General features: G+C 42.4%; 4 protein-coding genes across 4 annotated transcripts; 2 read left to right on the top strand and 2 right to left on the bottom strand.

Moving 5' to 3' along the window:
- The first annotated feature begins 3,055 nt into the window (after positions 1-3,055).
- Positions 3,056-6,936, top strand: nefma (neurofilament medium chain a). Its single transcript, XM_028418123.1, has 3 exons — positions 3,056-4,288; positions 4,923-5,047; positions 5,131-6,936. The coding sequence occupies exons 1-3, from the start codon at positions 3,230-3,232 to the stop codon at positions 6,614-6,616; spliced, it is 2,670 nt and encodes an 889-aa protein (XP_028273924.1). The 5' UTR covers positions 3,056-3,229; the 3' UTR covers positions 6,617-6,936.
- Positions 6,937-9,916: 2,980 nt separating this feature from the next.
- On the bottom strand, positions 9,917-12,775 carry nefla (neurofilament light chain a). Its single transcript, XM_028418124.1, has 4 exons — positions 11,661-12,775; positions 11,332-11,456; positions 10,654-11,084; positions 9,917-10,555 (listed from the first exon to the last, which is right to left on the bottom strand). Exons 1-4 carry the CDS (start codon positions 12,699-12,701, stop codon positions 10,194-10,196), a joined length of 1,959 nt encoding a protein of 652 aa, XP_028273925.1. The 5' UTR covers positions 12,702-12,775; the 3' UTR covers positions 9,917-10,193.
- A 3,153-nt stretch (positions 12,776-15,928) lies between these two features.
- pgam2 (phosphoglycerate mutase 2 (muscle)) lies at positions 15,929-17,821 on the top strand. The gene is made up of 3 exons (XM_028417796.1): positions 15,929-16,455; positions 16,641-16,821; positions 17,381-17,821. Exons 1-3 carry the CDS (start codon positions 16,039-16,041, stop codon positions 17,548-17,550), a joined length of 768 nt encoding a protein of 255 aa, XP_028273597.1. The 5' UTR covers positions 15,929-16,038; the 3' UTR covers positions 17,551-17,821.
- Positions 17,822-18,588: 767 nt separating this feature from the next.
- Positions 18,589-21,997, bottom strand: LOC114443764 (syntaxin-2-like). The gene is made up of 9 exons (XM_028418070.1): positions 21,755-21,997; positions 21,389-21,458; positions 21,080-21,179; positions 20,626-20,691; positions 20,335-20,408; positions 20,014-20,122; positions 19,422-19,495; positions 19,172-19,309; positions 18,589-19,082 (listed from the first exon to the last, which is right to left on the bottom strand). The coding sequence occupies exons 2-9, from the start codon at positions 21,407-21,409 to the stop codon at positions 18,876-18,878; spliced, it is 789 nt and encodes a 262-aa protein (XP_028273871.1). The 5' UTR covers positions 21,410-21,458; positions 21,755-21,997; the 3' UTR covers positions 18,589-18,875.
- Positions 21,998-26,892: the final 4,895 nt, after the last annotated feature.

The raw sequence follows: 26,892 nt of genomic DNA, 5'->3' as shown, positions 1-26,892 counted from the left end.
ATCCTCTGAAAAACATGTTAATCAATATACAACAAACCTCAAACAGGAGCTGAACGTGCAATAATGTAAATCCTCCAGTAATGATCCATGTGTCTGTGATGTGGAGATATGCAAATGTGTACACTGACACACATGAACAACAGACTATGTAATTTAAGCTGGGAATTATTTAAACCAACGATTTCAAATTGCTAGCATCATATTTTAGACGATCACTCGACAGTATTTTATTATTTTCATTATTCCAGAGCATCAAGCACACTGGCTGCTTCTGGTGCAATGGGACATGAAGGTATACAGTATGTCGCTATGACCTTGGCGTGTTTACATACATTATGATGTGGAGGACACCTGCGTGATAATGCTGCTTGATAACTGATGCCAGATGTAGCAGATGGATGCTAATATTTCAGACGGCAAAAAAGCAATAATGCTATCATGCTGAACAACAAGAGGCAATCGTTACAGCGTCTGGGAGGGAGGGAGCCAGACAAAGTAATGGAGGAAGACCAGATGGAAACAACAGAATGTGAAAGAAGGAGAATGGATGACTGAATACACAAAATATAGATATGGATAAACAGACAGAAAGACAGAAACTTTTACTTATATTAAATAACACAATGTGTACGGTGTGTGCAATGACATCAAGCAGCAACATGGATCATCAAGTGTCTGGCCTGGCCCACCCCAACACCACACACACATGTATGCAAGTTGCATACTTGTGAGGGCATGTGAGCAATTAGCAAAGAATCACCAACATAAATCTTAATTAAAGCTCTCTGCATTCGTCTCTTGTCTCGTGTCCTTCCTGTTCACTGGCTCACGCCATTCAGCTTGTCCTTATGAGCATGACACAAGTTGCATTGAATGTTTGATAAAGCAAATATATATATATATATATATATATATATATATATATATATATATATATATATATATATATATATATATATATATATATATATATATATATATACAGATCAGTAACTCAATAGCGCTTTTGGCCTATGACATCATGTTAGTTTTATTTTCCTATTGGTCCATTACTACCAAATATTGCAATACTGCTACTCATACGTGTTACTCAGCAGTGTACCAGTTGAATAAGAGGTCATGCTGACTTTGCAGTATATATAACAACATGGTTCTGCACTCGGCCACCTAAAGATGCCTATGCCTTGACCTCATTCAAAGGGAAGTGCACTTTGTATACAGGTCCCTGCAGGCTGCGGCCTATAGGACAGACAGGGGGCTGACTTGGATATAGGCTTATCTGCTTGTTAGAGCCTGTTTCTACTGCAGTGCCATTTGAAAACACTCCAACTGTTCTGCAGTGCGCTGGAGCCCAGAACTGATGTTGAATGACTTCCCTGTTTTTGCCCACCCCCACGCACCCTTACTCCATTATGTACATCACGCCACCGCCGCCTTGGTAGGGCATCCAAAAGCACCTCCATCTTCTGAGCGAACAGCCTGACAGTGAAAAATAATATCTCGAGATCCAGCAGCCAGAAACAGGCCTGAACAGAAAAGTCACAGGACAGCAGTCAAGGACACTAACGTCAGCAAGCAGGGAGAATCTGGGTGTGGCTCCTAGGATGTAATAATAATTTACACTACATGTTAGCACTGAAAATAGGCTGACGCACACACAGGATGAGAAAGTCACTGTGACCGTCTCTCCCTCTCTGTCTAGCACTCTATTTCTCTCTCTCTCTCTCTGTCTGCCTTTCTGTCTCTGGAGCAATCTAAAATTGGCCATGCTTGATGCATTTGCTCTGTGTGTGACTAAAGCTTGCAGCAGAAAGCCAATGAGGGAAGACATGAAAATTTAGATAGATGATTATTATTATCTGTGAGGAAGAGCCACTTCAGTATATGCAATATATCTGCAAAGCTGTGCTGCGTAGTTGCTGTGTGCATTCACTTTGAGTGACTTTCAGCGTGGCTGTACCTGTAGACGGACGTGTGGGTGATTTTGGCAGAATTGAATGCACCTAACAATGATGTTTATAAGCACTGATGCAGCTGTTTTGGTACATTACCTCCAAGCATTGGTAATCGATTCAAATTGACCAAAGTCATCCAATATTTGAGAGAAGCATCGTGATTGATAGGAGCTCAATAGACCTTTGGTGAAGCCAGACAGGCAGCTCAAACACACACACAGGGTGAGGTTGCACTGTTTGGGGTTGGGGGGGTTCATGTCTCATCTAATGCATGGATAGCTTTGCACCCAGCAAAGACAGATCACTGAAGAGATACTCTCTCAGAAGGAAAACCTAAAGATATTACAACTTTTCACCTACATACGCATAATTTTCTTAATAGTCCAGTTTTGGGGACGCATGCTATTTAAAATGACGAATTCATTTTTTAGTAATTAGAATGGATTTTGCAGTGAAATAAGAAATGTATAAAATGTCTTAATTCCAACCTCCCAAAGAATGACCAAGCAAAAAAATCTATCACCTAAATTAAATTGATCTTAGAAGAAAGACTAAAAATGTTGACACTCACAATAAATAATATTGTAATAACTGTCTTTAAATTTAAGGAGAATTAGAAGAAAAGATGCATCTTAATTTAAAATGACAGGCAAACACAACAACTATAGACTTTGTGTCAGCACTATTGAGCAGAAACATGAAGCTGATGTCATGTAGTGATTGTGATAGAAATTCACTTCAATATGTGAAAACCACTTGTTTACCCACCCCCCAAAAAAATCCATCTTAATGATGCTAGTCGCTGTCCGTGGTGCTGATCTCACTCAACATCACACACTTTGACAAAATATCTATCTATCTATCTATCTATCTATCTATCTATCTATCTATCTATCTATCTATCTATCATCTGTCTGTCTGTGCCCGTTTACTTTAAATCGGACACCCACGTGTCCACGTGGTTCGGACTGACCGGGACCCTGGACCATTAGCTGCGGGCCTGAGGGGGATGCGCCCTCCCCTCTCTTCCATCAATGGACGAAACAAAAGTGCTTGGATTTGCCTTGTTAGCGACAGAGCCGCAGATATATAAGGAGCAGACGGAGCAGATCTCACACGCTGTGAGAGCCGTACACCCCTCACCTGCACACACACACATACATACATAACACACACACACCCCCACATACACACTCTCGCCGCACGCCTCTACGCCTCCTGCACCGTCCCCCTCCATTCCTGCGCACCATCCACTATACGGTTAGTCTGACCGGATGAGTTACCCGGTGGACACTATAGCGAGTCCCTTCAGGAGAGTTATGGATACCAGAACGACCGGCTATGGCTACAGCCGCTCCGGAAGCAGCCCTTCTAGCGGTTTTCGCTCTCAGTCCTGGTCCCGGGCAAGCCCTGGCTCCACTATGACCACTTCTTATAAGAGAAGCGTGAATGTGCCGGTGTCCCGAGCATACAGCTCCACGGTGCTCAGCTCCGCCGACAGCGCTGATTATAGTCAAACCTCCCTCCTGAACGGAGACTACAAGCGATCTAATGAGAAAGAGCAACTTCAAGGGCTCAACGACCGCTTTGCTGTTTACATTGACAAGGTGCACTACCTGGAGCAGCAGAACAAGCAGATCGAGGACGAGATCCAGGCACTGCGGCAGAAGCAGGTGTCGCGCTGCCAGCTGGACGACCTTTACAACCAGGAGCTGCAGGAGCTGCGCTCGGTGCTGGAGCAGATCCACCATGACAAGGCGCAAATCCAGCTCGACACTGACCATATCGATGAGGACATCCAGCGGCTCAGGGACCGCTTTGACGAAGAAGCTCGCATCCGAGAGGAGACGGAGGCAATAATCCGCGTCCTGAAGAAGGACATGGGCGACTCGGAGTTGGTGAAGTCTGAGTTGGAGAAGAAAGTTCAGTCGCTGCAGGATGAGATCGCCTTCATCCGCAACAACCACGAGGAAGAGGTGAGCGATCTCATCGCCCAGATTCAGGCGTCTCAGGTGACCGTGGAGAGGAGAGACCTCCAGAAGGCGGACATCACCGAGGCTCTCCGCGAGATCCGCTGCGAGCTGGAGGGTCACTCCAACCAGAACCTGCAGCAGGTGGAGAACTGGTTCATGTGCCGCTACGCCAAGCTTACCGAGGCTGCGGAGCAGAACAAGGACGCCATAAAGTCCGCAAGGGATGAGATAGCAGACTACCGCCGCCAGCTGCAGTCCAAGACGGTGGAGCTGGAGTCCGTGCGCGGGACAAGAGACTCACTGGAGAGACAGCTGAATGAAATTGAGGACCGCCACAACAGTGATCTGGCCAGCCTGCAGGTAGGAAAACCCCCTGGTCGCTGAATACACCTTTTAATATGTGTGTTTTTCTTCAGAATGCTGTTAGTTTGCTGTATGTTAGGATCTTTTTTTTTTTTTGCAATAATGACGCAGTTTAGATCAGAAGGACTTTATTTGAGGGGAAAAACTTTCCTTATGTTTTTTTTTTTTTTTTTATTGTTTAATTTTCTGGTGCATAATGACTGTAAGTACTGTGAGTTTCTTTACAAGCTCACTGGATTTCCAAGTGTTAAGAAATGCAGACTGCAGCAGTCTGTCTCTCTCTCTCTCCCCCTCTCTCTCTCTCTTGCTGAGTCAGAGACATGGGTCGATGCCTTCATTGGCTCTGTCCTTGCATCATACCACTGAGAGTTTTTGGGAGGGGGTGGGGGTGTATTGAAAAAGTGTGGAGGCTGCCCTTGAAACAGAGGCATACGAGATATCTAGAAAACTGTATTGCGTCAGAATTTATTAGAGCGACGGCCTTGGAGAATAAAAGAGAGCTGAATTAAAATGGGCTGGATTTCACTGCAGCGGTTAATTGCTGGCATGACTCTGCAGATGAGAATTTTATGCTGCATTATGCTGTATTTAATCAACCCTGTTTTATTGTGTTTGCTGTTTGTTTCCTCAGGAGACAATTCACCAGCTGGATAATGAGCTTAAGAGCACTAAATGGGAGATGGCTCGCCACCTGCGTGAGTACCAGGACCTGCTCAATGTCAAGATGGCCTTGGACATTGAGATTGCTGCATATAGGTAAATATAGCAACAACATCCCACAATTATTCTCTTCAGTATGGGTTTTAAAATTGTAATATATACATTTACTGTCTCACCAGGAAACTTCTTGAAGGTGAGGAGACCCACTTTAGCACTTTTCCTTATCGCCAGGTCACCTCCACCAAAATCTCAAAGTCTAAATCAGAGGCCCCCAAACTTAAAGTGCAGCACAAGTTTGTGGAAGAGATCATTGAGGAGACCAGGGTAGAGGATGACAAGTCTGACATGGATGAGGCCCTTGCAGAGATTGCACAAGAGCTGTCCTCTGCGCCAGAAGAAGGTGAAGAGGAGGGAGAGGAGGAAGAAGGAAAGGAGGATGGAGAGGGAGAGGATGCAGAAGGTGAGGGTGAAGAGGGAGAAGGTGGAGAAGACGAAGAGGGAGGAGAAGAAGAGGAAGTCGTAGCAGCCACTGAAGCCAAAGTTAGCGCTAGCGCACCTGCTAAGGAGGAAGAGGAGGATGGTGGTGATGAGGAAGATGAGGGCGAGGGAGAAGGTGGTGAGGAGGGGGACAAAGAAGAAGAAGGCGAAGGAGAGGGAGAGGATGAGGGAGAAAAGGGGGGTGATGCTGAGGGAGGTGATGAAGGAGAGGAAGGAGGAGAGGAAGAGGGGGAGGAGGAAGTTGAGGAGACAGTATTGTGCTCCAAAGCTTCAGAGTCTAAAGCCTCTCCTGACAAAGAGAAGGCAGGAGACAAAGAGGGCAGCGGAGGAGAGGAGGAAGCTGCTGCTGACGAAGAAGAGGGCGGCGATCAGGATGAAAAGGCAGGTAGTGACAAGGCATCTAAAAGTGGAGATGAGAAAGAGGAAAAGGAGGATGCTGACAAAGGCAAAAAAGAAGATGAGAAGAAGTCAAAAGATGAGAAAGCAGATGACAAATCAGACAAAGCTGTAGCCAAGGCAGAAGCTCCCAAGACTGAGGCATCAAAGCCAGAGGCCCAAAAGGAAGAGGCTGCCAAAACTGATGGATCAAAACCTGGTTCTCCAAAGTCTGATTCCCCCAAACCTGGCTCCCCCAAGTCTGAATCACCTAAACCTGAATCTCCCAAAGAAGGCTCACCTAAACCTGAATCTCCCAAAGAAGGCTCACCAAAGGCTGGATCCCCTAAGCCTAGTTCCCCGAAAGCTGAGTCCCCAAAGAAAGAGATCACCAAGACCGAGGCTCCTAAAGCTGCTGAAGACAAATCAGAGAAGAAGAGTGCCTCAACAGAAGAGAAGAAAGTAGAAAAGAAGGATGTTGCCATGAATGGGGACATAGACAAGAGCAGCCCTGAAGAAAAAGAGAAGGATGAGGGCAAAGAAGGTGATGTGATCGCTAACGGCGTAGATGAGAGCCCCGTTAAGGAAGATGGCAGCCAGAAGGTGGTGATTACCAAGACAGTGGAGACCATCACCACAGGAGAGGATGGGTCCAAGCACGTCACCAAATCCATCACTGTGACTGAAACAGTGAAGGAGGTGGAGGAGGTGCAGGAGGAGAAGCTAGTCTCCACCAAGAAGACTGAGAAGCAGTCCACCCAGTCCATCAAGCAGGTGACAGAGGCTGACTGAGCAGGATCCAAGTGGCTCATTTGGCACAAGTGGAGGAAGAGGAGGACGGGGAGACGGGAGGAGAGAAGCTGACAAGCAATCAACACAAGACATAACAAATTCATACAGCTAGAGCCATGTATTAAAGATAACGACTCTCAAACATACAAAAAAGTCATAGAAACAAGCCAAAACTTAAATGCTACAAATTTCAAAACTGCATGTTGAGTGAAAGCTTTAAATGGGCTTCACTGCGGACGCAGTCAGGAGCAAGCACCCGAGACATTTTATTCTCTTTTTCCTTTGTTTCTGCAGTTCATGGGTGACTTCATGGGTGGGAGGGAGCGGGGGGGTCTCTGCATGCTAGCTCAGGGGAGGGGAGTCATTTCCTCTCTTATCTGTATGTTTGGTAGAAATACACTGTAAAAAGAGTAAATGTGTAAAAGGAACAAATGCAATACGGGTGGGCGAGTGAAAATCATTTAAACGCTGAGAAGAATTTTGAGTTTAAGTAAAATGGGAACGGGGGGGTGGGGGGAGGGATGAGGGGAGCAGGCAGGTGAGGATGGTCCTCAAAGCAGACATGTACTCTACTGAAGAAGCCTTACTTGACATGTGAAGACACCAACTGAGCCAAAAAGAAACTAATAATAATTAATACACAAACTTACAGAGAAGAAAGAAACGGGGCAGCGATAAGATAAACACATGACCATATTTCAACTAGTAACTGAAGCAGTTAAAGCTTAACAAACCTGAAGAAACTCCTAGCCTTAAACATGCTTTTTATCAGTGTCTGTTATGTTTACCTGAGTGCAATTGACAAAGAATATATATCTATAAATGCGTAGACATGTGCATTCTTGTACGCATAGGATGGACTTGAATTTAAATACAGAAATAAATGAGGTGCTACTGTTTGCAATCCCATGACTTTACTCATCATGAACGATTTCCCAGCAGCATTTGCTCAATAAATGTCATAAAGAAGTTAAAGCACTGTCTCTTGTCATTTTATTATTATCATTCTATTCCAATGTGGTTTGCATTTATACATAGGTATTAGTGATAAATAAAAGTTATGTTGAGAGTTTAAAGGTAGGGTAGAAGATTTAGAAAACTCAGTGAGAGTCAGCCAGATTTCGAAAGTAAACACACGCCCCTTTCTCTCGGAGCTCACCCCGAAGCCACGCCTCCCAATCACATGGACGCGCATTACCTGAAGACGAGCTGCGGTCTGTGACTTCGGCCATCATGCATGTACCTCTCTGGTGCGCGCAGAGCAGGAAGAGAGTGACAACCAGCCAATACTCCGTGCAGGGTCCACCCGGAGGATTGGCTGATGTTTTTAGCGTTTTATAGCTTCCACAGATGATTCATATTCTTAACTATCTGCCGAACTCGGTTGCTATCGGATTGTAAAGAGAAGTTACACTAATTTAACAAAAAGTGCATCAGAAGGAAATCTCCTACCCTACCTTTATAGTAATTAAATTTAATTACCATTTATAAAAATGTTGGGTTGTTTTTATGCTGTTTTACGTTAACCTGAATAGTAGTGGTACATCTGGATCTTTTTGTGGGTTCAGGTTCCTCTGATTCACTCACTAAACTGATCCAGATCAGTAAGTCATATGAGTCACTTGAATTAGTGTTGCCTAATTGCCAAAAAAAACTTGTCACTCCGTGGATTTTTGAGTCTCTGTGTGTGACAATGCCTAAATGACATGGGATACCAGTGCACACAAATGGATTTAAATTATCAAATGGATTTAAACAGCCAGTGTGATACAAAAACGATAGATATAATAAATACCTACTCTAAATGTGATCAGAATTATATCAATACTGCAACAATGAGTTCAGAATAATCCCAACAATTACACTTACACTTACATTAGGCACGTAGGTCACATGAACCCGGTTTTGGTTCGGGCCTTCTTCTTCTTCTTCTTTATTTCCGGCAGACTAGATGCCATATGGCATATTGCTGCCTCTCACAGGTCAGGTTTGGTAATGGCTCGATTTATGCGCATCCATTTCAGAGGAAGAGAACTCCTGTTTTCAGATGGATTTAACATTCATCACAGTGATATTCTGCTAATTCCAGTTTCCAGTAGAGCAGAAAATAATTGCTCTCTCTGATCTTTATATATCCAGCAGTCCATCAACACATGCTCAACAGTTTGGAATTTAATGCAGACTCTGCAAAGACATCTTCATGTTCCCCAAGCTTTTTAAGATCCCATGCCAAACCACAATGCCCTAAGGTACTTGTGCCTGGGCCGGTTTCACCCTTAAGTATCATTCACGCTTGACCTCCTGTGTTAAGTGAATCAGCGGTGGTGTGTCAGGTAAATCCCATGAATCCGCCGAGTTACCGAACCCGATGCGACTCGTCAGCTCTACGCATGTGCAGATTGTTCACTGAATCAGAGACTCGACGGTGACACCTAATGGCAACACTTGATTTTGATTCACGTTGAATCGCCTGTGTCCGGTGAGTCAATCAGTGAATCAGTGGTGTGCCAGGTGAATCCCATGGATCTGTCGGGTTACCGAACCCGGAAGTTACGCTCATCTAGTGGACACGTGTGTTTGCTAGGTTTCTAATGCTAGCTAAGCTCAGCTGCATTCAGATGTGCACATTTGCAAATTTATGAAGTTTCTGGAATGTTACGCAGTAAACTTACCTGTTAAATGCCAGGCCGCTGGAAAGTGGAATCATAAATCCTGCGTCACATTGAGTTAAGCACGCAGGGTGTAGCTTCCTTTATGCTCTGTTCTGTCTGGAAGGGGAGAGTTCAATGAAGCTAAAAGCAGGAAGTAACACCACTGTCACGGTAAGTTCAATTGTTTTGCTTTTGTGATAAAACATTTTTGATATGCTAATTTCTGCAACAAAATGCAATATTATATTTATATAATGTCATCTAAATATGTTTTTTAAAAGCTTGTTATCATTAGCATAGCTATTAAGTCATGTCATCAGTATAGGTGAGCCTAGCAAAAGTGTATTAAGGCTAGATGTTTATAGCTCATCAGTTTTGTTTGTATTTATGCTTTCAAAATTCTCAGAAATATCTAAAACACAGCAGGACTCACTATAACAGGAGGACACAGGAGGACACTGAGAACCAATGTTGTGACAGTGCAGTCACTGTAACCTGTCAGATCATGTGGGATAAATAATGTGACATCCTCACCCCTCTCCAAAACCTGTGTCAAGCAACAGGTGCCCCAAGACACGAGCTGTAAAACATGTGTTGTTTCTGGGTTAAACTTTAAATTATAACACTGTGACACAACATAGCTATGAGAATCTTTTATTTCACCTCTGAACCTTTCTCATTCATTTGTGCATTCAACAGTTACACATATACACTCACCACGAAGTGTGCAGCCAGAACTTTATGGATTGCTCTGGATATTGGCAAGCAGTTAACCTTGATTTGTAGCTGTAAATGGCTATCTGACTTTTTTATTGAGCACCATGTTAACAAGCAAATTTGAGAGGATAGCGCTGGTACCTCTACTGGTTATTGATATATGGTTTGCACATGGACAGTTCTGAACGAGGTTTACTGAGGCTGCTGGTTTACTTTTTACCCGTTGTGCTTTTCTCGTCAGTAGGTTCAGGCTTGGCTGCTTTTTCTTCCTTTTTGGCATCGGCTTTTTCGTCTTTTTTCGGGGCAGCTTTGACGTCTTTGTCGTCAGCTTTGGCTTCTTTCTTGGTGTCAGCCTTGTCTTCTTTCTCTTCACTCTTTTTAGCTTCTTCTTCCTCTTCTTTTCCTTCATCCTTTGCATCCTCATCTTTGTCATCGACTTCTTCTGCTTTTTCTTCTTCTTTCTTCGTTTCCTCTTTGACTTCAGTGTCCTCTTCTTCACCTTTGTCCTCTTTATCCCCCTCATCACCAGCAGCTTCTGCTACCTCTTCTTTCTGCTCCTCCTCATCACCACCTGTATCAAAAGATAGTGTTTAATTATTTATAGTCAGTCAATCATAATTGTTAATAATTTGCATAATCACAGAATTTGATTAAGAAACATGCACCAACCCTCTTCTCCCTCCTTAGCCTCTTCATCTCCTTCCTTAGCTTCTTCTTCATCATCTTCTTTCTCTTTTTCTTCCTCCTCTCCTCCCTCCTCCTCTTCCTTCTCCTCCTCCTCCTCCCCTTTCTCCTCTGTCTCTTCTCCTCCCTCCTCTTCCTTCTCCTGCTCTTCCTCGTCTACCTCCTCTTCCTCCTCCTCCTCTTCTCCAGGTGGGCTGGCCTCTGCTTGTTGGGTGTGACTGGCAGAGATGATTCCCTCAGTGGTACTGACGCTGGAGCTGAGCAGGCGTGATGTCATCAAGTAGGAGGTGCCAGAGCTTAAGCTAGAGAAGACGGGTCGGCTGAAGGAGGGAGCTGAATAAGTGTGGCTATACAAGGAGGACACCCCCCCAGCCATTCCTACACTGAAACGGGACTCCTCCCCTTCCAGGAGCTTCCTGTTGAGGTTGGTGAAAACACACGGGATGAATACTTGAGTAGATGAGAGCTCCATATACCAAAAAGGGCAGCATAACATCCTCCTTTTATTCTATGCTATCCTAAAAACATGTAATGTAAATGTTATGGTATATCCAGGTTAAATAAATTAAAACCACAGACAATAAAATAGCCAATATTGCACAAACCAGCCATTCAGCTCAACAATAATAATATCAAATTAATATCAAAGTTTCTCATCTTCACCTGTATGCAGCAATCTCAATGTCCAGAGCCATCTTGACATTCAGAAGGTCCTGATATTCTTTTAGGTAGCGTGCCATTTCCTGTTTGGTGCCCCCCAGCTCATTCTCCAACTCCCCAATGGTGTCCTAAATAGAAGCCAATAGGAGTCAAGTGTTTTGTCATACAAGTCACAATGACACAAGGACATAATGACAGGAAATCTGATAAAAAGAAAGCCTCAAGTAATATTTAAGGATTGTTGGCCTAAATAGGCCAACAATCCTTAAATATAAATAGATTTCCAGGGCATAACAAAGGAATTAGAGGAGAACTACGACACCTTCACTGACCTGCATAGCAGCTATTTCTGCACTCTGCTTCTCCTCCATCTCATGTAGCTGTTTCTCCAGGGATTCATTGAGTCCTCTGCATGCATCAATCTCCAGCAGTCGGGCTTGCAGCTGGCGTCGATATTCACCTGCTTCATCCTTCGAGCTTCTAACTGCATCACTGTGCTGGGCCACGGTTTCAGTCAGGGAGCCCACCTTCCCTCTGAACCACTCCTCAGCTGCTTGCATGTTCCTTGCAGCCAGCCTCTCATACTGGGACCGGATATCCCTGAGAGCTCCAGAGAGGTCTGGAGTGGCAGCCTCAGATTCCACAGCCACCTGGACTCCCAGCTGGATTTGGGCCTGGAGCTCAGCCACCTCTCCCTCATGAATCTTCTTTAGGAAGGCCAACTCCTCCAGCAGAGTTTCAACACTCTTCTCCAGCTCAGCCTTGGCTAAGGCAGCCTGGTCAGCTTCACGACGGGCCTCCATAAGCCTGCCCTCCGCTTCTTCACGAGCCAATACCTCCTCTTCATATCGTCCTTGCAGGGCACTCAGAGTTTGTTCCAGACGCTCTCTCTGGCCTAGGACAGCCTGCTGTTCTGCTCGGGCTTCATCCACAGCTGCCCTCAGGGAGCGGGCCTCTTGCTCGTACAGTGCTCTCAGGCGGGAGGGCTCTGTGTGCTTTTGCCTCAGCAGCAGCAGCTCTGCCTCCAAAGCACGGTTCTGCTGTTCTAGCTCACGCACTCTCTCTATGAAGCCGGCAAAGCGGTCGTTAAGGTCTTGCAGCTGGCTGCGCTCCTGTGTGCGTACAGCTCGAAACTCAGAGCTGATCTGGGCAGCCTGGCTGAGTTCCAGCTCTAAAGAAGATGCAGGTGAAGTAGAGGAGAACAGCACCCGGCCAGGAGAGGAGTACTGCAGACGAGAAGAAGACCTTGGGGGTGCATAGGAAGAGTAGGTGGAGTGGGTCCTCCCTCTGGTCACCAGACGAGGGGCAGGCTCAACATAGAAGTGTCTGTACGACGAGGTGGAGTAGTAGGGGTCATATCCGATGCTACTCATGGCTGCGAACTGGGAGGAAAGGTTGTTCTCCCTCTCCTCGTTGTGTGTGTGAGGAGGTGTATGAAGGGCTCAGGTTTAAGCCTCAACTGCTTGCTGCTGCAGCAGCCTCTGCTTTTATAGCAGGAGGGTGCAGTCTGACGCAAGCGCTTTCCTCAGTCTGACAATGAAGGCTCAATAGCCTTACTCTGCAACAGCAAGAAATGAGAGAGGAACCATGGGAATAAGTGTGGGAGGAAAATGAGTGTGTGTCTGTCCTGATTTTGGTATAACAGTGATTTTGAACTAAACCACTTCTAAACAGCTACTCTTTTCACAGTGCAGCAAACACATAAAAAGTCTTTAATAAATATATATATATATAAATTCACCCACTGTGATTTTTAACATGAAACCTTATACCACCGCCCTCGGTGATGCTGGTGAATTTTGTTAGGAGGTCCATATTTTATGAATTGTGTATGTAAGTGAAACAACATGGCTTAAACATACTTTCACTGCAGGAAAGAGAAGGGTATGTCCTGATTTAACAATCATGACACAGCATGTCTCCTTCTGGTGTAGAGCAGAACTACAGCTGTGACCTCAAAAGACCTCCAGAGATACCATCCCACCCAAATAAAAGGTAAGCGGTTACATTTTGTACAGAGCAACAAAATTCTGATTATCTAGGAACAATTATTACTACTAATACAATAAAATGATAGCACTATATAGTAAAGACTGGAGAAAAATAGTATACCTATTTGTATGAATACACTCTGCTCTTTTCTATTATATTGTGTAGAAATTTAAAGTGGGCAGAAAGGCTGTCTAAATGCATACGCTGTCGGAGCTCATGCTATGGGTCGAAACAAAGGGTTGTGCTCACCTTGAGAACACAGCATTGCATTGGTGATGTTATAAATTTGCAGTAGTTTATGACAAAGGATGTTTCCCTACTATATCACTTCTCAAAAAATAGATAGCCAGTGGATAGAAAAGTCACTGAGCTTTCTGTCAGGTTGTTGTCTCCTGTTCCATAAAAGACAAACAGTACCTCTCATCTGCAGCACAGGTACACAGGCAGGTCAATTACACCTAGTTGCTGACAGGCAATTTCTTTTTGTGTGTAACTAGTGAGTGTGTGTGTGTGTGTGTGTGTCCTGGACCTGTCTTTTCTTCCAGCTCAATGCATAAATGCAGTTTCTGCAGCAATATCTGTGTATTTTATTTATTATTTTAAATTTTTTTTTGGTGTGACTGATCTAGAGCGTGTGTTGCTTGCGTGTTTTGCCTTTGCGGCAAAGACTCCCCCCCAGTAATTATAGGCAATTCTGTGCCCAAACTAAAGTGAGGCAGGCAGGCAGGCATTCAGGCAGGCAGGCAGGCAGGCAGGCAGGGTTAGGAGGTAGGGGACTTTAGTGGTAACTGCATGGACTCTGCTGCAGGCTGAGTCATCGTAACAGTTGTGATCACACAAACTCCCTTGTGTACACTTTTTCCCACCCTAGCAGCAGTCTGACAATCTGCACCAGAGCGATTTTTTTGGCAGACAAGATGCTTAAGGGACCCGGGGAAATGAAACAGAGAAAGTAGATCATTAGCTTTTCTCTCCCAGCCTGATTAAATCATTTATAATCCTAATTTCCAAGTTGTTGCTTTTCTTCTCTGTGAGACAAATTAGCATTAAAACTTATCCACTAATACTTGTAACATGTCTAGGCATTTCCAGTATTAGGGATAAAATGATTACAACATTACACTTTAGGCAAAAACAGGCAACTGCACTCCATGCTTTCCAGCCTTAATTAACCATATTTCACCTGCTGAGTGAGTTTGCTTTATAGGTTTATAGGTGTTTCTTAATCTGCATAAATCTGTTTTTGACCACTATTACTTCCAGTCCAATAAGCATATCTATTTATTAGGTGTTGTTTTGCCTTAAACAGGTCAATTGGTCATAGTAGTTTGTTGAGCACTCGCTGTGGAACCTTGTCAGTCAGTTCTTTGGTGCTAAGTAGTGTGTTTGTTAAAATGGTTCATTATCAGGATGAATCCATTGTTTTATTTTTAGTTCTGCATGACCCTAGTGTCATGGTCACATGATGCAGGTTGGCATCAGGCCTGGAGTTCCATTAATATTATATTTTTGCACTATTGTATTTCCTATGGATCATTGTGAGAGGCAGGAGACATCGACTTTCCCTTACAGCTTTAGAGCTCAGTTTCCAAGCTTCATCAGCTCTTTTATGTATGTACCGTAAGCTTCAGTGCATTTCTGCTTCCAGGGATCACATTTCACTAAAGATCCTGCAAAATATTTGACTTCAGTCACTTGTCTCGGTGGCATATACCGTTTATCATATTTCTGCATGGGTCATTAGGCATTTTGAATTAATTCAAGACACAAAAAGAATCAGTTTATTGATGTGGTCCTGCCAGTTTTAGTTTGTGTAAGTAGCAACATTAAATATGTTGATTTACAATTTTCTCACAGAAACTGTGATAACTGTAAAGTTGTGACTTGTCTGTATAATACTAGAGCATCACCTAGAGGTGATAAACTGAAATAACAACATAAATGTCGCTGCTGTCATGATGGCTTCATGTTTCACGTCAAGAACTTTAGGTCGATTTTAAACACCTTTTTTATGCTCATTGAACTTCCTACTTTCTAGTATCTCTCTTTACCCTTCTCTTACTTCTTAAAAAATCGTTTAGTAGTATCATCTGCATCACCTTTCTTGGCACTAACAAGTAACATTTACAGTAAGCAGCTGAATGAAACTGTCAACTCAGGTGTTTGGCAATATTTTGACTGAAATCTTCCCAGTGTTGTAAAATGGTCAACCCACATGAGCCCTTACTCTCATTGTTGTACCACACAACAAAAGCCCTGTGAGCAAGTGTAATATTTGCTCAAAGGAAATAACTCCTCACACTCTACAGTGTACATGTTTTTCTGCCAGTGATGAACCTGTTCATCTCAGTGTCAGGCTCTTTTGCAGCCAACTCTGATCTTTACACTTTTGTTGCACAGATGTCAGTTTAAAAGTCAAGTTGCTATTTTGGCCCAATATCTGACCTCTGGCCTTCGCAGCCTGTCCCACCAGCCTGGCAGAGTGCTGTTTGCATTGGTCTGCCTTGCATGTCCATCACAGCATGAAAGCCCCTTACAGGCAGAAAGTAAAGAAGGCCTGTCTGCTATGCACAGTCACTACCCCAGTAGCTATAAAAAGAGTGTGGTATGCTGGCTTGGGCTCACTGTTGGTCAGCCAGTGTGTGTGTTTGTGCAACTTAGAAGGGCTGAGGGCACTGTGTCTGGTTTAGATTAAACCCAGGAGAAACACTGTTAAGCATGACTGCCGTCCATCGTCTGGTTATTGTGCGCCATGGAGAGAGTTCCTGGAACCAAGAGAACCGCTTCTGCGGCTGGTTCGATGCTGACCTCAGTGAGAAGGGTATGGAGGAGGCGAAGCGCGGAGCCCAGGCTATCAAGGACGCAGGCATGAAGTTTGATATCTGCTACACCTCTGTGCTGAAGCGTGCCATCAAGACCCTGTGGACCATCATGGAGGGCACAGACCAAATGTGGCTGCCTGTGATTCGCACTTGGCGTCTGAATGAGCGCCACTATGGAGGCCTCACTGGACTCAACAAGGCAGAGACGGCTGAAAAGCACGGCGAGGAGCAGGTGAAGATCTGGCGTCGTTCCTTTGACATCCCACCTCCAACCATGGATAAGGACCACCCTTACCACAAAATCATCAGTGAGGTGAGGATCCTGAAAAAAGATTGTTAGCTAAATTTAAAAAAAACAACAAACTATTAAAGCATTAACCAATTAAAATATAAAGTAGGTTTTTATCATAAACAAATGTAAAGAAATGCTATTGTTTGCTTAACCCTCTTGTGTGTTATGTAACAGCAGTTGTGTAAGTGAACTACCTTTTCTTCTAGTCTCGGCGCTACAAGAACCTGAAGCCCGGTGAGCTGCCCACATGTGAGTCACTGAAGGACACCATCGCCCGTGCCCTGCCTTTCTGGAATGAAGTTATTGCTCCTGAAATCAAAGCTGGGAAGAATGTCATCATTGCTGCCCACGGCAACAGCCTACGTGGCATCGTCAAACACTTGGAAGGTGAGCAGAAAAGAAGAAAAACCATAAATGTCTGTTGTGATTAGCACTTAAAATCCTGAAAAATGTATTCGATTTGATGTCAAATCAAACTGCATTTGCATGCAAGGCAAGACCTGTGTAGTCACAGTCAGACAGTTGTCTTTACACAGACACACACACAGTTGTGGATTACAGTGCATATAAATAGCATGCAGGAACCAGAACTCAGGGACGTGAGAGGTCATGAGATAGGTTCCCATTACAGTCATGACCTTTATGTAGAAAGGTTGTGGTTTTTCAAGGAGTGGTCAGACATGAATAAGGAAATTATACATCCAGAGGGCCTCAGGTGCAACAGTAAATGTCAGATATGGGAGTGAGTAAGAGAAGAAGATCATATATCTGAAATAAAATTAAAATAGAGACATGAAGAAAACTTGCTCAGCTTACTACTTTGATTATGTAAGACGATTGTCCTTCCTGTCTACATAGTTAGGCTCCAGACAAATTTACATTGTATCAATTACATTCCCTCTGTTCTTTCTGCTGATCTCTATGTCTGCCTGTCTGGTCTGTCCAGGTATGTCTGATGCAGCAATTATGGAGCTGAACCTTCCCACTGGAATCCCAATCGTATATGAGCTGGATGCAGACCTGAAGCCTGTTAAGCCCATGTCTTTCCTGGGTGATGAGGAAACTGTAAAGAAAGCCATGGAGGCTGTGGCTGCCCAGGGCAAAGTCAAGAAGTAAGCCTGATGTGGAGGCTCCATGAGGAGGCAGAAAAACAGACTGTTCCCTTTTGTCCTTCAGCCTTTCCCACCTATCTATTTGTCCATCCTTGTAGTCCATTCCAACTCTTTAATGGCTCTTTTGGAGGAAAGCCACTTTCAGCACATTAGCCTCCTGTTTGTTTAAACAGCAAATAGAGGAATGACCTGTTAATCCAAGCGGACAGTCAGGCCCTTGTGGTTTTATGCAGTCACAAGTCACTCAGCCCTTTTAAATTGCAATCAAGACCTATTTTTATGGGTCCCACCACCCTGGCACAACCAATAAAGAAACCATATTTTTATGTACATCTGTCTCTGTTTGAGTTTCCTCCTGGTCTTCTTGTCTTAAAATTACGTTGTCATCCTTATCTCTCACTCCCTTTTTTCTTCGGTTCCCATTTGGAAATCAGTGGTTTCAGCAAAGCGCAAAAGGTGCTGTGAAATCTAATACAGGAGGAACGGAGGGGGGGAGGCGGATAAAGAGAGCGAGCAACTCTGTCTGAGATAAGTCAATGGGTTCATCCTGGCACAGCTCCCATGATGCAGGAAAGAGTGAGCCACAGAATAATTTTTAAAGATATACTCTCACACAAGGGGCAGTTTTCTGGCACTGTGAGGGTGCACCTGTCCCCTTCGACAGAACAGATTCATGCAAATTTATTGCCTTAATCTGGATGATATATCTGTCCTGATGGGAGTGGTGTCCTCTAAAAGTTTTGTACATCATATGTTACAACTTGACTTTATTACTATATCCTCACACACTCGATATTATCAGGACCTCTTTGAACTTCGCATATTATCTATAATCTGTCCTCTTCCTTCATTTATGTCACCTTAAAGTAACTTAATAATGTAATGTACCATTCTTCACATTTATTACAGGATTGACATGATCTTGATTATTTCATACAAATTTCTTCTTGGATTAGCACAATGAGATATTATATAATAAAAAACATATCAGTGCAGTATCACAGACACAAAGACCGCCAGAATTCAGGAGGACAGCAGAGAGGAAGATGGGTTTGGAAACTGCATCTACAGTAAGGTTGCTATGCCACCTGCTGGCTGACTGAGTCAAATCAACCAGGGATTATTTTTGCATGAAAAATAACTGTTCTGAATCAATTAATTTTGAGAGTCTGGTGAGACATTTTATGTGCTTGTATTTTAATGTCCTTTGGCTAGATTAATCCTATTAGACTGAAACATCAGTCTGAATGTTAGACCACCACTGATGGTCACATGAAAGTCTTTCATGCTGATCAGGATATTTGGTGCAGTTGATACAGGTTCAGAAGTTCAGCTGTGGTTTAAATCAGAGGTGTTTTGGTCTGCGGTGGTTTTAGCTGTGGTTTCTTTCTTGAATGTCTTGAAGAAGCTTGGCAGTGACGCTATCTTGTACCGGTTCTTCTTGTATGCGACAGCTTTATTGGTTTCTGCCTTTGAGACCTCTACATATTCAGCAGCGCTTGTGACATTCTTTTCTATGTTGTTGATGAGCTCCCCCTGGTGGAAGAAAAACACAGGTTTTGATCTATGAGTATTCCTTAAGAACAGTTCTCAACAACCATTTTCAAATAAGGTAAATGCTTTACCTGAATCTCCAACAGCATGGCAGTGTCAGCAAATATCTCATGCAGCTCTTTGATGCTCAATTCGAGGCACATAATGTCTTGATGACGGCATTCAATTTCAGTCAGTGCTTGGCTTGAAATCTGGTTGTCAGAGTTAATCTGTGAAAGGAAAAGTTGTTTTTACAATCACCAACCTTAATTTACCTGCATATGTCAGGGATCAATAATTGTCGAAGATGGTATTAATCATTGCATTAGAAATTACACTAACATCAGATATGAAGATGGCCAGATTGTCACGGTGTAGCATCTCCTCCAACTCTTCATCTGTAGTCACTTTATTCACTGAAAGACACAGAACAGATGAGGTTTTAGCATGTTGTACTCAGTTTGAAATAAGATAATTCCCACAGTAGAGAAAGTTGTTCATCCTAAACGTCTTAAAACATTTAGTAATCTGAAGAGAAATCTCATAATCAGAAAAGAGGCAAAGTATAAGGTGATAATGGTGGTGCCATTTTTGCAGAGGCAGTCATCACATGCTCCTCCTAATGGACAACATTATTGTGCTGCCATGGCAACCATTACAAGTTCTAACTTCAGAAGCACACCACAGGGTGGCGCAATTACTCCCCAACATTCTACCTGATTATTATAGAAGCACAGGTATTATAAAAAAACACAGTATTTTGTAATGCTCTACAATTTTTCTGTCTTGTGAAAAATGAACAGAGGCTCTACTATACCCAAAACAAAGTAACTGTGCTGCTGTGATAAGATCCTGGTGTTTCTATTTTTGCTGACCCAAATGAAAGGAGGAACCAGTGCTTATGTTTTGCTTCCATTTGCTTTTAGCAACTCACCAATTTCCAGTTGTCTCTGAATTTGCGCTTTGCATTTTTCTCTGAAGGAGGTTTGTGCTTTATGGTACCTCCTCATGACTTCAGAAAACCAGCGTGTCAGATGTGAGTGCTGGGGGAAACAGAGTCAGCAGAGTTCAAAATAAGATTACTGAAAGACAGATTAACATGAATCAATGTAAACATCAATCCCATAAAGAGGCTGCTGTCTGTAATGATTTCATCTACTGTGTAAAGATGGAGTGCCTCTCAGAGTACTAATCTCTGAGTAATACACAGTTGGACATCACTAAGTAACTCTCTTATTACAGAACACTTTCAGACCTGGTTCTTCTGAATGCGTTGGATTACTGATGAACTAATCCTGTTCTCATCCACAGGCCAGTTCTTCTGCATTGCTAAAAAACAAAGTATGAGACAAAACAAGTTTAAACCTTAAAAAAACAAAACTAAGAGTATATAGCAGTGTATAATTTAGTGATTGTGATTACTTCACACTTCACTCTACAGCAGTCTATTAATTTGCAAGTCAAATCCTGTGTAAGGAACTACACAGTCTCAGTATGAGGAAGTCTGATGCCCCACATACTAATAAATATACCTACATGTACCTACATTTTAGCTTTGCTCGGACCAAGTTGGCGTTCTTCTTTGCCTCGTTGTTCAGTAGCTCCAGCTGATCTTTGTTTGCAAAAAACAATGACATGACCACATTATTTAAGCAGAATTTAGTTAATCCAAGATTAACATGACTAAATAACAATCATGTTAGGCTGGTGGATGTACTGATACTATTTTCACGGGGGTATGTAGTGTGATTCTGTAGCTTAATTTTAGTCAGAAATTACATGAAACATGGTTCTATATAACAGCATATCAGTACTTCACACAGTGTCTTCTCTACAAACAGAAACAGGTGTGTTTGACAAAGGCTGTTAAAGTTCTGTTTGTTTTGTCAGTGTTGTACGCCCTGAAGGAGTTTACAGCGAAGGCAAACTTCTATTTTTCCATTTAGGTCTCAGTAAATTTGACACATGATGAGGAAAAACAAAACATATGCAGCACTTACTCTTGTCTTGGTTTGTAGAGGAGAGGATGGCACTATGCCTCATCTCCACTTCATCTGTCTGGCAGGAGATTTTCTCTATGAGGCTTCTGACCTCCCCCACCTACACACACACACACATAACTTAAAATGACAGTTCTAGACAACTGGCTGTATATGTTCTAGGTTTTAGTTTTGCCTATAAATTTGTTGAAATGTCCTATTAAATTATTTTTTTAAGTAAACCCTCAAACAGTGGAATTTTATTCATCACATTATTTTGAACCACAGTTGTTTCACCTGCCCTGCAGCCCCAAGCAGTGTGAACTTTACCGTTTGGAAAAAATCCTCCATGTTGACTTTGATATATCTGTCATATGATTCAACAGCTGCTGCTGGCGGCCTAGAAGAGAGGAAATGTATCAAGTTAGTTTGAAAACGCCGCATTTTAAACCAGATAAACAGACACTTAAACGTGTTTCATTGACGGTTCTAGGCAAAAAGTTGTCCTGATAGAGCCTCTGGCGCTGGAAGGTGGATGCGTTAACCATTTTGCCTTCCGCATCTATGCAGCATCTTTACCTTTAGGTTGCTGTTGATAACACCTGTTGCTGCGCGGTCCTTATTATCATGCAAACTTAGAAAACAAGACACACACGTTATGTTACGGTCACTGTGTATGATAAGCCAACACCTCACCTGCCGTATGTCCTCCTGTGAGATGAGGTCACCGAGAGCACCTGTGTAATAAAAGGCGCGGGCACGTACGGGCGCGGCCCGTCAGACTCCGCAAACAAAGACGCTGCTACTCACCAAACTACAGATACAGCTGTCACACCTTAAACCACTAAGTTGTTTTAAATAAACATCTTGTAGCAACGTAATTTTACCCCGTGTAATTTGGGAGCGTTATTGCCTTTGGCGACGCAAACTTTTACCTGAAAACAGACCTACCACTACTGTCCAATCAGATCACTGGAAAATGAGTCATCTTTACTACGGGATCCTGGAAGGGACATAAATGTTTAAAAGGGGACAAAAACAAAATACATTCTAAAGGATATATATTTAAGGAATATACTACTATATATATATATATACACATATACAAATTAAGATTAAGATTAAGATTAAGAAACCTTTATTAGTCCCACAATGGGGAAATTGCATTTTTGCAACGGCATACAGACAGCAAGGGATAAGTTAGGAAAAAGATATATACAATATAAAATAGGCTACCAATAAAAGATATATACATTATAAACAGTTTACATATTTAACAGTTATTGCACAGGTGAGTGGAGGTAGAAATGGTATATAAACTGTACATAGTGCAACTAAATAAATAACAGTAAAATAAAAGCACACTGTGGTGTGTAAGTATTGCTCCTATCAGAAGTGTTTATTATAGAGTCTGACAGCAGCAGGAAGGAAAGACCTTCTGTATCTCTCCTTCACACACCGAGGGTGGAGCAGTCTCCCACTGAAGCTGCTCTGCAGGGCTGACAGGGTGTCCTGCAGGGGGTGGGACTCATTGTCCAGCATGGATGTTAGTTTTGCCAGGACCCTCCTGTCACCCACCTCCTGCACTGAGTCCAGAGAGCAGCCCAGGACAGAGCTGGACTTCCTGATGACTCTGTCCAGCTTCTTCCTCTCCCTCTCAGTGATGCTGCTGTTCCAGCAGACCACACCATACATGATGACTGATGCCACCACAGAGTCATAAAAGGTCTTCAGGAGTGCCCCTTTCACTCCAAAAGACCGCAGTCTCCTCAGCAGGTAGAGCCTGCTCTGGCCCTTCCTGTACAGTGCGTCTGTGTTGTGAGTCCAGTCCAGTTTGTTGTTGAGGTGAACACCCAGGTATTTGTAAGAGTCCACCTGCTCAATGTCCATTCCCTGGATGTTCACCGGTAAGGGGGGGGCTGAGTGTCGTCTGCGAAAGTCCACCACCATCTCCTTGGTTTTCCCTGCATTGATCAGGAGGTGGTTTCGCTGACACCAGTCCACAAAGTTCTGCGTCAGTCCTCTGTACTCCGCGTCATCGTCATCTCTGATGAGACCAACAATCGCAGTGACATCAGAGAACTTCTGCAGCACACAGCCGTCAGTGTTGTGTCTGAAGTCCGACGTGTAGAGGGTGAAGAGAAAGGGGGCCAGGACGGTCCCCTGAGGGGCACCCGTGTTACAGGTGAGCAGGTCAGACACACAGTTCTGGGCTCTCACAAACTGTGTACATACATATATATATATATACATATATATATATATACACACACACACACACATATATATATATATATATATATATATATATATATATATATATATATACACACCAGTGAAATTGCTCTGACTGATAGCATATAAAACATGGATTAACACAAGATTATTAATGAAGTAGCTTGAACATACTTCTTTGTCTGGTGTTACCTAATTAAAGTAATCTCATCTACTTGTAGTACATTATCAGTTCTTTGCTATTTGGATGTTATTTCGTGGGTTTCTCCAGCTTCTTCTTCCACCCTCATTTTGTAATTGTGTAGTTTATATTTAGCCAGCTGTAATTTTGCTTTTTACTGTCACCATAACCGTCAATATCAGATTATTTTTAAATACTTTATTAACAGCTGAACCACTTCTCAAGTGTTGCTACATTTTTACACACTGTTACATTTCCTTAGCAGTTTTGTTGTTGTTTAGTATTGGTTTATTATTATGTAGTATGTTGTAACACAGCTATTATTACAATATTATTAAGGATTTCAGGCTTCTTATTTAACTGTGCAACCAGCAAAGTAAACAATAAGAAATGCTAAGTGAAGATGCTTATTGTGATGACAAATACTGGATCTTAAGATTAATGTGTTGGTCCCTCGGGCTCCAGCTGTTGCTGCCTCACTTTTTACTATAGAATGTAGTACATAGTTAAACAGATGCACTTGTAAGTTGACAGGCATGTAGTACTGTAATTGTGCTTCTTACCACTCAAGAAGTGTCTGCATAAAAGACAATAGGTCTTCCTCCTCTTCATAACTGAGTGTAATGCCATGCTGAGCAGTAATGGATAAACCTAACCTAAATTCTTTAGTGTCAGTAAGTGTGCATGTATAATTGTGATTTGCTCTCATAGCAAACAGCTTTATAAGAAAAAAAAAACTTTTTGACTCTCTGCCACAGAGACTGTCACAGTGCTTAACAGTGAAATGACTCCCCACCAAGTCAAAGGCCAGAAGGCTTAAGTTTGAGATAGCTGCGCACTGTAGACACCAGAATCACCTTGACCTCATTCCCCTGAAAGTGTTCCACAGTGCCAACCTGTAAAAACACAAAGTTGATGTATGTTTGGGTGTAACTAATTTCTCAAACACCTGCTCACAACAGACAACTTACATACCACCACATTCTCTAAATTCTCCTTAATGAGATCTTTGTCTGTCTGAAAGACATTTTTTGATTTTAGCCATCTGTCAGCACACAAAAAAAGAACATATTTATATTTATATATACTTTTTTCTCCAGAAAATAAACAACAGAATATGTTGGTTTTTACTTTGAATTATCCAAAGCTATACAAACAAACTAGGAATTTATTTTGGAGCTTTACTTTCTCTCATAGTTGGCAATTTCCATAAACAAGCCAAAAAAAAACATCCCTCACATGCAAATTTATCTACATTATTAATGCATACATACTAGTTTATGCATAGAGCTTTGGAGAACAGAAAACACACATTGTGTTTTTGTAAAGATTAATGATGGGTTTGTTTGATATTGACTTCTCAGCTGGTTGTACAAGTAACATTTAGGACTGATCAACTTCGTCCTCTCAATGAAAGTGGTGTAATCAGACAACACAGACCTGTCTGCTTCCTTGAAGTTATGTATATCTCCGGGCCTTTTTCAAGAATATTAATGGCTCAGGCAACAACGAACTGCAGAGAGTGGAACAACAGAGAACACAGGGCACACTGTGAATTATTTTACATTCAGTAGGTTGTACCTTTGTCTTCTTTATCTGGCAGTAGTCCTGGAGTTGTGTGATTTCTGTGGAGGCTGTTTTAATTGGGTATGTGGATGTTGGATATGTGACCTCCAAGTGGTGCATGATCTCAAATTGAAGCGTGCGCTGCTTGTATTCAAACATGACAACCAGTAACTGCTCATAGAAGCCAGCATGGTCAGCATAGAAATGGATGTTGAGTTTGTATTCTTTTACTGGAAACAGCATAGGAGGAACAGTTGTGAACAAATGAAGCAGATTAGGAACTTGTTTGATTTGTTATTGGATGAGGATTTTGATTTTGTTTGTTGGAAATGGCTCATTTGTTATTTCAATTTTGCCTTCTTCCTACCTGGTCCAAGAATGTGGTGTTTTGATTTTTTTTTTGCCTCTGTGTGTTTCCTTGAAAGTCCTTAACAAGTCCTTAACAGTGAAATTATTCCTCACAAAGTCATAGGCCAGAAGGCTTAAGGAAACAGCTGTGACACCAGAGTTTCTCACAGTCAGTGGAATAAGTTTCTGTGGGGGAGGATTGCAGATATACTTATCACTGCAGCAATGGAAAACAAACACTACTACACTTCATATTCTTTAACAGTAATCTGTGAGATAAAGGACTGTGTCTGCTTATACAAAATATTGGTAAGATATGACAAAAAATAAATATTCTAACTAATTTTTAATTTTACGGTAATTCAAATGTTTAAACTGATTTATAGCTAACCTCAGTTTGTGTGACCGTTTATAGTTATCTGACCATATTTTGATACACAGTGGGGCAGATCTTTTCTTCTATTGATGGAGCGTCTGATGTAACAGTGGCTTCGTATTTATGGAAGATTAAGGGATCACTGTGTGGTTGGATGACAAGGCCCTAGGGAAAGTGCACTACTAAACACATGTATTACTTAGGTTGCAAACCGTTGATTAACCAGATTATAGGGTCTTACAACCACTTTTCCCTCCTATCCTGCTGAACCCAGATCAGCTAAAGCAAAGCTCTACATTGTATTTCACAAGTAGTTGTGGTATACTGGATATGCTTAACTAGTCAATGAAGTTGGTGATGGGCAGTTATAGAGAAACAAACAACCATACTTATTGGTTCAGGCTTGGTTAAAACACCCAGTTACTACTAGTTTTCTAATCTGCTTTATAATTTAATGCAGTGTTAAATATTTACAAGTTGCAACATGGTAATGCAGAAAATGTAAGTATAATGATAGGCCTATTCAGCTTAATAATACTATAGGGGTTCTGGTTATTATCCTTATGAAATGACTTTAAGACAAACATGGAATAAACACCAGCACCAGTACCAACTGTAAAGTATTACACAGTCACTAGAAATTCACCTGCATTTTAAAAATGAATGTAAGCACTTTTGCTCTCTGTATGCTGACTTACTAAAAGCACATCCCCACACTTCTGTGTCAATATGTATTTGGCAGACCCTTAATCACAGTAGGGGCGGGACACAGCTGCAGCCAATAAAATGAATTAGATTCAGGTGTACAAATTAGCAAAGCACTGATAAATCTACATATTGTTAATGCTGGGCCAATAACTCATGTTCAAAGATACTTTTTTTTTATCTGTGCACACCCCACAGTTTTACACAAAGCAACACAGCCATGCCTAAAGGTAATAATAAATTTTAAATAACAAGTTTGTCCATAATTTTGCATGCAAGTTGATGTTAAACTTAAAGTTTTATGGCAGCTGTGATACAGCTGTGTTGTGGCTATATGTGTCTAACATCTACCCACATTGTCCCTTTATGCTAGTAAAAGGAAAATGGGGATGTTTGCTCTACAAACTGGCGTCGACTTTATCT

The sequence above is a fragment of the Parambassis ranga genome, chromosome 12 (assembly GCF_900634625.1).
Source record: "Parambassis ranga chromosome 12, fParRan2.1, whole genome shotgun sequence".
Lineage (NCBI taxonomy): Eukaryota > Metazoa > Chordata > Actinopteri > Ambassidae > Parambassis > Parambassis ranga.
The sequence above is the reverse complement of the archived record's forward strand: the minus strand, read 5'-3'. Positions and strand labels throughout refer to the sequence as shown.